At 41.6% G+C, this 12,437-nt stretch overlaps 1 protein-coding gene and 1 non-coding gene across 2 annotated transcripts in view; one reads left to right on the forward strand and one right to left on the reverse strand.

Annotated features, from left to right (window-relative positions):
- Positions 1–2,890: 2,890 nt before the first annotated feature.
- On the reverse strand, positions 2,891–2,962 carry trnaq-uug. Its single transcript has one exon. It is a non-coding gene; the product is annotated as a tRNA-Gln (tRNA).
- A 5,391-nt stretch (positions 2,963–8,353) lies between these two features.
- Positions 8,354–12,437, forward strand: part of LOC120054791 (transducin-like enhancer protein 1) — a 41,807-nt gene continuing 37,723 nt past the window's right edge. Inside the window, exon 1 of the mRNA XM_039002414.1 lies at positions 8,354–8,793. Coding sequence (XP_038858342.1) covers positions 8,770–8,793 — 24 coding nt within the window. The 5' untranslated portion in view covers positions 8,354–8,769. The remainder of the gene's footprint in view (positions 8,794–12,437) is intronic.

Genomic DNA, 12,437 nt, shown 5'->3' on the forward strand with positions numbered 1-12,437 from the left:
AAGCAAAGGTAACTGAACTAAATGACTATCGCCCCGCAGCACTCACTTCTGTCATCATGAAGTGCTTTGAGAGGCTAGTCAAGGATCATATGAGGGGCCCCAGTGTTGACACCCTAGACCCACTTCAATTTGCTTACCACCCCAATTGATCCACAGACGATGCAATTGCCATCACATTGCACACTGCACACTGCCCTATCCCATCTGGACAAGAGGAATACCTATGTAAGAATACTGTTCATCGACTATAGCTCAGCATTCAACGCCATAGTATCCTCCAAGCTCATCATTAAGCTCAAGGCCCTGGGTCTCAACCCCGCCTTGTGCAACTGGGTCCTGGACTTCCTGACGGGCCGCCCCCAGGTGATGAAGGTAGGAAACAACACCTCCACTTCGCTGATCCTCAACACTGGGGCCCCACAAGGGTGCGTGCTCACAGCACCCGATGTCACAGGAAGGCCAAAAAGATCATCAAGGACAACAACCACCCGAGCCAGTGCCTGTTCATCCCGCTATCATCCAGAAGGCGAGGTCAGTATAGGTGCATCAAAGCTGGGACTGAAAGAATGAAAACAGCTTCTATCTTAATGCCATCAGACTGTTAAACAGCCATCACTAGCATAATAGAGCCTACTGCCCTATATACATAGACTTGAAATCACTGGCCACTTTAACATTGGAACACAAGTCACTTTAATAATGTTTACATATTTTGCATTACTCATCTCATATGTATATACTGTATTCTATTCTATTCAATTGTTTCTTAGTCTATGCCGCTTTGACATATCTCGTCCAAATATTTATATATTCTTAATTCCATTCATTTACTTTAGATGTGTGTGTATTGTGTGTATTGTTGTGAAATTGTTAGATATTACTTGTTAGATATTATTGCACTACTGAAGCTAGAAATACAAGCATTTCGCTACACCCGCAATAACATCTGCTTAACACATGTATGTGACCAATCAAATTTGATTTGATTTGATCTATGATGGTTTGCAAGCCCTGCCACATCCAATGAGCGTCAAAGCCGGTGTAGTAGGATTCGATCTTAGTCCTGTATTGACGCTTTGTCTGTTTCATGGTTCATCAGAGGGCGTATTGTGATTTTTATAAGCGTCCAGGATAGTGTCCCGCTCCTTGAAAGCGGTAGCTCTAGCCTTTAGCTCAGTGTGGATGTTGCCTGTAAATTCATGGCTTCTGGTTGGGATATGTATATACGATCACTGTCTGGACGAGGTCATCGATGCACTTAATAATGAAGCCGGTGACTGATGTGGTAAACTCCTCAATGACATCGGATGAGTCCCGAAACATATTCCAGTCTGAGCTAGAAAAACAGTCCTGTAGGTTAGCATCCGATTCATGGTACCACTGTTACTTCCTGTGTTAGTTTTTGCTTGTAAGCCGAAATCAGGAGGATATATTTATGGTCCGATTTGCCAAATGGAGGTATGAGGGAGAGCTTTGTACGCATATCTGTGTGTGGAGTAAAGGTGATCTAGAGGTTTTTCACCTCTTTTGCACCGGTAACATGCTGGTAGAAATGAGGTCAAATGGATTTCAGGTTTCCTGCATTAAAACCCCTAGGAGCGCTGTCTCTGGTTGAGAATTGTTTTGTTCACTTATGGCCTTATACAGCTTGTTGAGTGTGGTCTTAGTACAGGCATCGGTTTGTGGTGGTAAATAGACAGCTACGAAAAATATAGATGAAATCTCTCTTGACAAATAGTATGGTCAACACAGCTTATTGTGAGGTATTCTAACTCAGGCGAGCAGAACCTCGAGACTTCCTTAATATTAGAGATTGCGCACCAGCTGTTGTTAACAAAGAGACACACACCACCCCCCTTGAGCTTACCGGACGCTGCCATTCTGTCCTGCCGATGCATAGCAAAACCAGCTAGTTGTATATTATCCATGTCCTTGTTCAGCCAAGTTTCCGAGAAACATAGGATATTACAGTACTTCAGGTCCTGTGGATAGGACAGTCTCGAATGGAGCTTGTCCAGTTCGTTCTCCAGTGATTGTATATTCGCAAATAGAACAGAGGGTGGAAGCGGTTTATTTCCTCGCCGCCGTAGTTTCATCAGGGTGCCTGCACGTCGGCCTCTATATCGCCGTCTCTTTCTCTTCCGAGTGTCGGGGATTAGGCCTCCGACTTGCTGAGATAGAAATCTTCATCCAAATTGAGTTTAGTGATCACTGTTCCGATGTCCAGAGGCTATTTTCAGTCATAGGAAACGATGGTGAAAACAATATGTATAAAAAAAGTTACGATCAGTGCAAAAAAACGGAAAATAACATAATTGCTCAGGATCCCGTAAAACGGACGCAATACATTCCAGCGCCATTCTAAGGTTAGGATTGAGGGTTAGGGTTGACCCAGGATGGGGGAAGGAAGCTAGGGTTAGGGTTGACCCGGGATGGGGGAATGAAGCTAGGGTTAGGGCTAAGGGAAGGGTTACTGCTGTGAGCACATTATTTATTTATCTCTCACATTCACTGCTGTGTGTATGATGACCATGAACAAAGCCCTGTGCCTAATGAAGACTATCCTCTATCAGCTGTAATATACTGTCTCCTTGTGGGAAACCTTTATAACTGCAGTATTAATCATATTATAATGAATGGGTATTCTGCTTTTTGCATGGATTTGAAAACTTGTGCTGCTGTACTTAATTTGCTTTTATACTTTGGTTCTAAACATCACAAATAATACTTTACAGATATAAAACAAGCAATCGAATAATTCAGTGTTTTGTATAGTGTTCCATACACCAAACTGATATCTACTAATTGGACAGTATTATAAACAATGGTTTAGCCTACTAATAATATTTCACGTCAGATGGAAATTCAAGTTTCCATTTTCAATAAAATAAGGTTCTACCGAGATTTGAACTCGGATCGCTGGATTCAAAGTCCAGAGTGCTAACCATTACACCATAGAACCTTGCTGCGCATGTCTATCGAAATGAAGAAATATAAACATGATCGATGACAGTATTGATTAAATGTGAATATGATATAGATGTAAAATTCTATTTCGGATGATTATATTTGCTTATCCCATAGTCAGACCCAGCCAACCAATATTTACCGGTGTCTAGTAGCTGACAAATCATTTAATCACCATTTGAATGCAATTGCAATGCCACAAATGAACAGGAGGCGGCAACCTGTGCTCATCATCAAAAACAGAATTCCTTTCAAAGAAAGCCCATGTGGTGTCCAAGGTGAAAACAGAATGATTTGGGAGCTATGACAAATGGTAATGCAATGAAATGTTATATCTTAAAATGTGTTTTAATCTGTTTGTTACTGTAGCTAGTAGACAAAATAAATATTAAATGTAGCCTATGTGCATAAATAAAGAGATACTGTATGTCAATGGCCATTTCAATTGGTTTGACAAATATAAGCCTAAAACCATCATGTATGGGAATGGCCATGAACAGGTTTTTCTAGGTGTATGAAAGGAACAGGTCCCACTCTAAGCCTACTACCGTGTGTAATGAATGACAGAGCAGGGGGAAGCTGATGTCATTTGCAAGTCAATGTTATCCTCCTCCTGCAGAGTGTTTTAGAATGCAATATGAATTGCTCATGCCAAGGTACTGTTTCGCACTGGACTGTATTAAGCTACAATGTGAAAAAATACACTGTTATCTTGTTCATACAGAGAACAAAAGAAACTGAGAATATTGCCATCAAAGAGAGCAATACAGTATGCCAGATATTGACAATGACCACTTCAAAGATCTTAATAGGCCAACATGTTCATAGTCATATTACATAAATATTGTGTTGTTAAGCTAAGGGAATCATATTTTTATGGTGACACGTGGTTTATTCCAAAGAGAAAATGTGTAGGTTGTTTTTGGTTGAGCAATGTCTTCTGTTTGTGTTCGCATCAACAAAAAACAATGAACAAATATATAAAAAAGTCAACATTCTATCACTCTTACATACCATTAGACTTTATGTAACTAAGTCATTGATGCAGATGTGGTTTACTGTTTCAATTGGTAGTGTAGTATGGACATACAGTACAGCATCATACTGCATCAGGAATGTGAGGGACTGTTGAGTGGGGATTGCAACATGAAAGGAGAGCAATGGAATTCCTAAGATCCCAGATACACATGGGTGTTAATGTGCCCGAGTCTGTGTCAGGTGTGTGTGTGTTTTGTGATTTTGTGTGTGTTTTGTGATTTGTGTTAATGAGTGCATGAATGTGTGTCTCTGTATGTGTGTGTCAGCATGAACATATATGTGTGTGTGTGTGTGTGTGTGTGTGTGTGTGTGTGTGTGTGTGTGTGTGTGTGTGTGTGTGTGTGTGTGTGTGTGTGTGTGTGTGTGTGTGTGTGTGTGTGTGTGTGTGTGTGTAGCTACTGATGTGGGTAATTACCCCTTCTTTCCCCCCAGAGGTCAGGAGGAGAGAGAGGAGGGGGGATGGGAGGGATGGAGTGGGGGGTGGAGGGAATGGCGGGAGGGGGGCAGGTTCCCAGGGGAGGAGAGACCGATAAATCACTGTGCTGTCTCTGTGCTGACACCAGGCTTGTCTGCTGGGGGGAGGCTCACAACAACACTGTGGCCTTGTCTCTCTGTCACTCACCCCCATGCTGGGCAGGAGCCATCCCCATGCTGCCCTAATATAGGAGAGGGAGGGGTGGCGGGCATTGGGTACCCAGCACCCATTGGTTCAATATGATATCTCATTTTATAATTTGTATTTTTGAGATTAATTTGAGAGAGATATTCTAAAACAGCCTAGTTCGATGTTGAAAACGTGATATGAGCTTTTACATTTAACCTGTATTTAACTGTGAGCTACAGATGCAGTCAAATATATTGGCACCCTTGCATAATTCACTATTTCTTCTAAAATAAGTTAAAATTGAAAAATCTGTTGGTGTTTACACCTGTATTTGTTTTATTTACGACTGCACAGGACAAACAACAATTCAATCAAAACACTTCAAAGTAAAAAATCGCCTGGACTAAATTATAAATCATTTGAAATAATTTGGTTGGAGGCAATGAATCCCGTTTACTGTGTAATTTATCTAAACTGTGGCAAGTTGCATGTGCCTACAGGGTAAAATGGCCATTCATCCATTTGAAAATAAAAAACAGCACATTCTGCTCCATTGCAGTCCATTGTAAAGTGCAAGGGTGCCAATATATTTCACAGCATCTGTAGGTCATTTTATATATGTTTTTTCAGACAAAAAACTGGTTGTTGCATCTTCACAATTCCTCATATACAACCACTCCCTCTTGGTGTTCTTTTGGCTGCTGATATTTGCCTATAGGTAGTAGTAGTTTGCCTTGCTTTTATTGCTGAGTACAAGCCCTGCCAAATGCAGTTTTACAAGGATGCTGCAGGCAGTTTCTATTGCTTGAAGACAGGTGTGTGTGTGTGTGTGTGTGTGTGTGTGTGTGTGTGTGTGTGTGTGTGTGTGTGTGTGTGTGTGTGTGTGTGTGTGTGTGTGTGTGTGTGTGTGTGTGTGTGTGTGTTTAATATAAAAACAGTGCTGTTGAGTTGATTGTATAGCCTCGTATCTTTTCAACAGGACATTTTCCTAAAAACAAAAGAGCTTCTTCCATAACGATGGTGTGGTGACTGAGGACTGAGGACATGTGAAAGGAGGAGTGTGCTTTAGTGACCAGAGTGCACTGGGACCTGCAGGCCTCAATCAGACCCCAGTCAGTATCATCCCTCCCTGGGCTGACCTGCCAATAGCAATAATGTATGTCCTTCACTTATCACATTCTATCATCTATTATTATGCCTCCCCCAGAACAAAACAACTACCTATACACGCTGTTGCCCGTCCTACCCACTCACCTCCTACATGAAGCATCTCCAAGCAGCAGCCTGCAATACATTGCATTCCTTATGACTTTTTTTCTAATAAATGTGATCCTAGACCCTGGGAGGGAGACCAACAAGCTGCATTAAAATTCATGGGGGAAAAAATTGCAATAAAATATCTATCTCCCACCCTCCCTCTCTTTCTCTCCCTTTTTCACTCTCTTTTTTTTCTACCAGCCTTGCACACTCTCTTTCATTCAATCTCTAACTCTCCCACTGGCTCGTCTTTCTTAGCATCCCCCCTGCTGTCCTTCATCCCTAATTCTCTCTCTATTTCTCTCTCTCTCTCTCTTTCTCTATTTTCCACCTCTGGCAGGTTGTGATTTCCACTGTCAGAAAATTGCTTTTTCAATATCTGTCTCTCTAATTATGAGGCCTGCTAAAGGGGTCCTGCCACCAGAATACCAATAAATGTCTCTAGGATTTTTCCTCTTTTAAAGAATAGTTTTGAAGGAACAAACAATGCACAGTGAAATCTTATAATGTAATTTCTTAGGCCTATGAAAGCTTATCAGTATACAGGCTATAGGTCTCCTGCTGTAGCCATTTACTAAACCCTAAACCTCAACTAAATCTTGTAATAAATCATGTGGAAATTGAGCAAGTTGAGGTGATTAAAACTGCTTGGAGTAACCCTGGATTGTAAACTGTCATGGTCAAAACATGTTGATACAACAGTAGCTAAAATGTGGAGAAGTCTGTCCATAATAAAGCGCTACTCTGCCTTTTTAACAACACTTTCAACAAGGTAGGTCCTACAGGCTCTAGTTTTGTCGCACCTGGACTATTGTTTAGTCGTGTGGTCAGGTGCCACAAAGAGCGACCTCGGAAAATTACAATTGGCTCAGAACAGGGCAGCACGGCTGGCCCTTAAATGTACACGGAGTACTAACATTAATAATATGCATGTAAATCTCTTATGGCTCAAAGTGGAGGAGAGATTGACTTCATCACTACTTATTTTTGTAAGAAGTGTTGACATGCTGAATGCACTGAAGTGTCTGTTTTTAAACTACTAGCACACAGCTCGGACACCTATGCATAACCCACAAGACATGCCACCAAAGATCTCTTCACAATCCCCAAGACAAGAACAGACTATGGGAGGCACACAGTACTACATAAAGCCATGGCTATGTGGAATTCTATTCCACATCAGGTAACTGATGCAAGTAGAATCATATTTCAAAAACAGATAAAAATACACAGGAACTGTGAAGAGACACACACACAGGCACACATATACATGATAAGTCACGCACTCTACACACACGTGCACATAAATTTTGTATTGTAGATATGTGATAGCAGAGTAGTGGCCTGAGGCAACACACTTAATGTGTTGTGAAAAGTGTTATGAAATGTTATGTCATGTAATATTTTGAATTGTATATAACTGCCTTAATGTTGCTGTACCCCAGGAAGAGTAGCTGCTGCCTTTACATACATTTGTTTGTGAGGTGGAATGCTCTTTACTTATGTTCATTGTTTATTTGAGATGTCCAAAAATGAACATGACCTAGATCTTGAATATAATATTCTCATAGGGGCTGCCAACCTTTTTTTTCAATTCAGCATGAATACAATTATAGATATATTATGTAACATTAAAGATTTGTGCAACGACAGACGATTTGTGGGAGAGGAAATAAGGTATTTGAATACTGTAGGTCTACCCAACAACTCTGCTTTATTCATCACTATCACTTCTAATACTCTAAAGGGTTAAATTGTCCTCTCAGCCGTTTCTGTGTACTTGATTGATGTTTGGAGCACCATGATGGCTGAATCCTCCAATCAACAAACGATCAATGTACCCACGTGGGTATTCTCAATACTCATTGGTTACTTGCATCAGTGTTGATTGTGGATGTGTCGAGCCCCACGTGGAGATTTTATTCAATCGTTGAACAATTCCATTGCACACCCTCTTTATATTGAACATTTTACAGGTACTGTATATAAAATAATAGCATTGTTAATATAGGTGTCTCAAATTACCAAAAAATACAATACAAAGGGGGGTTCAATTATATGGCTACACGAATTAACAGATTTGAGTAGCACATGTACAATCATGATGAGAAAATGAAGAAAAGGATGTTTATTTTACTAATATCATTAGACTATTTATACAAAAGCACTGGTCAGAAATGGTTTAGCTCTAAAAAACAGTTTTGGCCTTAAAATGTTAAGGATTAATCTGTCATTAGACTCGGTAGACTTATTTGTCCATAAATAAGGAAAGAAAGGATAGACCTTGGATCCAGTCCTAGGCTGGCTTGATCAACAGGAATATAAATATTCTCCCTTATCATTCTGTCTCAACAAATGTTTCTCTCTCAAGAAAACAATTCATAGCTATGTCCCATTGACGATCAGGCGAGGATCAGAAAAGGAGGGAGTGAGAGGAAAGCAAAGTGAAAGGAGTAGGCTAGTATAGAGCAACCAACGAGACAAAAGAGACTGCATTGAATGTGGTGGTTTCCGTCTCGGAAGCCACATATTATAGCCACATTTTCTCTTTATTCTAGACGGTGAGAATACACCGGGGAGGGGACCATTTACTTGAAGAGAAGGTGAAATTCTACTCTTTCGAAGTGCGTAGTCACGAGGACTCTAAACATCTAGTCGTGGACTGGGTGCATCTTTACTACATCGAGTGTTCTTTTTCTGTGGGTTGGAGATCGACCAGAACAAAGGGAGTCTTGAGCAAGGAGTGAGTGAGTGAGCGAGCCGAGCCCCATTAGTCATTACCGCCTCTGAAACCAGGCCAAATGCGTCTCTGAAAGCGACAATATACAGTTTTCTCAATTTCTGTCCGAATATTTTTGCCAATAAGAGGAAGAAGATTAAAAAAACATCAATCGGCGCCCAAAATGTTTCCTCAAAATCGACCCCCGGTAAGTAGGCTAATATTAACATGTAACATTCGGTAATTGCTCTCTTCCAGCTATTCTATAAAGCCACAACGATCCAGAAATTCTCATTAAACCCTTATTTGTCTATTGAAGAGAGTTTATTTTAAAACAGTTAAACAACTTGAGTAAGAATGCATACAGAGGTGCCATAAACTTACTACATGAGGGATTGTTACATTGTGTCTCTTTGTCATTGTATCCATGCTATTTGTATCCGGAATTCCTTTGTGGTCATGTTTGTCAAAAAGTAACACATGCTGCAGTATTGTAAACCCTTAGTCAATCTACGTTTAACATTTGAACGATGGGGGGTGTAAACTGAATCCGACATAGGTCAAATATGGGTCTGTTATTATCCACACTAAGCAGAGGGGATTTATTCTGTCAGAATTTGGCAATTCTCAAAACAAGCATTTTTGTGAACCTCCTTGTGTGCAAATTTTGGTCTCCTGTTCTTGGTATTAACTTTCAAGTGTCAAATTAGACCATTCTACCTCGAGTTATCCCAAAAGCTATACTGTACTGGTCTAGGTTTGTTTGTCCTTTCCACACTCAGCAGTCTATTTGAGGGGTGAGTCAGCTATAGGCAAGGGCTTGGGTTATTGACACTTACTAAATGACCTACCCCAGTAAAGTGTCACTTATTGTTTTCAAGAATGAGTTTTTTTCTCTTGCATTCATCTCATTGCTGATGTATTTGCTTTTGATTGTTTGATTTGAACACAAGTATCTGGCAGTCTATAAATGAGGCCTGGACACCCATTATTAGGAACTGCAATCTGAATTGACTTTGAATTGTTAACTAAATATTTGTGCTATAAACTCAGCCCATGTCACATTATGTGTAAAAAATAGTGTTTTGGATGTACCAGTTCTGTGGAATCAATACAACATTTCAACAGGCAGGAGGGAAAAAACACTGTACATGTCATTCATATAAAGTAGCCTATCAAAAAAGCTCCTATTTTAAAACCGAGTAACCCTTGTCCCTCCCTCATGCCATCATATACCCCACCCTGAGGGAGAGTGCTTTCACATTCATGTCCTCCTAGGGATGGAGATTAAGCTGCAAAGTATGACGCCATGGTCAATGGGCAGAGGTTGATGAGGCACCATTGTCCTTAGAACACATGTAGGCTATGGCTAGGACCCAACATTATATGGGGAAGTTCTGACCTTTTCCCTTAACGCCATTTAGAATCAATGAAACCTTGTACATTTGATAGTAGTTGAAGTGGGTTCAAATTAATTCTACAAGTAATTTTGATTGGAACTCTTTTCCGCTGCCTCCTGAAAGTAAATTCTACCTCTCCAGATTCTGTTTTCTCTCCATACCATGCCCATAGTACCCTAACAGAACAGATCTACACAGACCTTGTGTTCCCCCAGCCCAGCCAGCTGTGCAGCTGACTTGACTAGAAGGAGAGAACTCAACAGAACGTGGGGCTGTGGTTCCAATCCCTCTCATGCACCAACTCCGTAGTCCACAATACATCCCTCGGGAAGCTAGCTACCAACCACAGCTCAAATGTATGGTTATGCATCCTGGAGGGGGAGAGAAAGCACGGGTTCGGTTTCAGTTCAACCACAACAGACTTGAAACACTGTGAAAGCTTGTCGCTCCAAAGTCATTGGCTTCTATTAAGGCCTGTTTTGGAAGTCCCAGGGAAACTATATAGTCATTTTATGGATGATTGTTTCTCGAGTTCCTTGTTATGTGGAACGCATGGTAGTGGGTGTATTTCGCTACACCCGCAATAACATCTGCTAAATATGTGTATGTGACCAGTACAATGTGATTTGATGACGTGACAGAATATATAGCCTGAAATGTGCATTCGGTCTAGTCGTTTTTTTAAAGTCTCAAAACCGTGTTTTGTCTGAGGGAAGCCATGCATGAAGTTCAATTGATCTTTAGGTAAACACCTGAGATGCAGAAGCCTGAAACCTTCTTCCTCATTTGGTTACATAGCAGTGAGCCATTGATTTGATAACCTTTGCTGTGGTGGGCAGACTGCTTAGTGTAGTCTGACATTGGTGACCAGCTCCACCTTGCAGTTCCTGGAAATCAGCATAATGTGGACTAGTAGTAGAGTTATCAGCACTGCTGTCCTCAATGCTTAGCATCCAGTTCCCTTTAGGTCAAATCACTTAATGAAACACAGCTAGGTCAATGCTCCACTACACAGGTCAGGCTGTAGAGTGTAGATGATCTACCATCACACCTAATGATTAAGAGACCTGTCACTCAGTCACAGGAGAGGAAATCTGGCCTCCTGAGGGTTTGAAATCTGAAAAACCCATCATCACCTCCACCAGCTTCGAAGCTCCCTAATAGTGCTTCGGGGCATTTCCATGTAAAAGGACCCATGAGCACCAGGGCATTTCCATGTAAAAGGACCCATGAGCACCAACTTGTGAAGTTCATAGGAGCACATACAGTTGATGTCAAATGAAAGCTGAGTATATTGTTGGGAAAGTATATATATACCCTTTTCAACCATTTTCCATCCCAAAAAATGTTATGAGCATTGCTTTGATTTCTGCTCAAATAGATGGAAAAGGGGTCTTAGAAAAAACACATGGGGCCGACGAGAAAAAGTGTTAGAAATACATTAAAACACAATGTTGTAGTGAAGACCACTAACAACTAATATCAACAATTTTATATTTAGTTTTGCACAAATTATTTGCCTTCTGTAAGTTAAGAAATATTGCCTGGTGTAAAGTCATTCTGTTACCAAAAAACGTGGGTATTTATTTTACCAAAAGGTAACATGTAGTATGTAAAGAAAGAAAATAAGTGAGCCTCCTTCCTCCCCATTCCCCCAACCCCACCATCCAACATGTCTCCATCCATTCCCCCAACCCCACCATCCAACATGTCTCCATCCATTCCCCCAACCCCATCCATCCAACATGTCTCCATCCATTCCCCCAACCCCATCCATCCAACATGTCTCCATCCATTCCCCCAACCCCATCCATCCAACATGTCTCCATCCATTCCCCCAACCCCATCCATCCAACATGTCTCCATCCATTCCCCCAACCCCATCCATCCAACATGTCTCCATCCATTCCCCCAACCCCATCCATCCAACATGTCTCCATCCATTCCCCCAACCCCATCCATCCAACATGTCTCCATCCATTCCCCCAACCCCATCCATCCAACATGTCTCCATCCATTCCCCCAACCCCATCCATCCAACATGTCTCCATCCATTCCCCCAACCCCATCCATCCAACATGTCTCCATCCATTCCCCCAACCCCATCCATCCAACATGTCTCCATCCATTCCCCCAACCCCATCCATCCAACATGTCTCCATCCATTCCCCCAACCCCATCCATCCAACATGTCTCCATCCATTCCCCCAACCCCATCCATCCAACATGTCTCCATCCATTCCCCCAACCCCATCCATCCAACATGTCTCCATCCATTCCCCCAACCCCATCCATCCAACATGTCTCCATCCATTCCCCCAACCCCATCCATCCAACATGTCTCCATCCATTCCCCCAACCCCATCCATCCAACATGTCTCCATCCATTCCCCCAACCCCATCCATCCAACATGTCTCCATCCATTCCCCCAACCCCATCCATCCAACATGT

The sequence above is a fragment of the Salvelinus namaycush genome, chromosome 10 (assembly GCF_016432855.1).
Source record: "Salvelinus namaycush isolate Seneca chromosome 10, SaNama_1.0, whole genome shotgun sequence".
Lineage (NCBI taxonomy): Eukaryota > Metazoa > Chordata > Actinopteri > Salmoniformes > Salmonidae > Salvelinus > Salvelinus namaycush.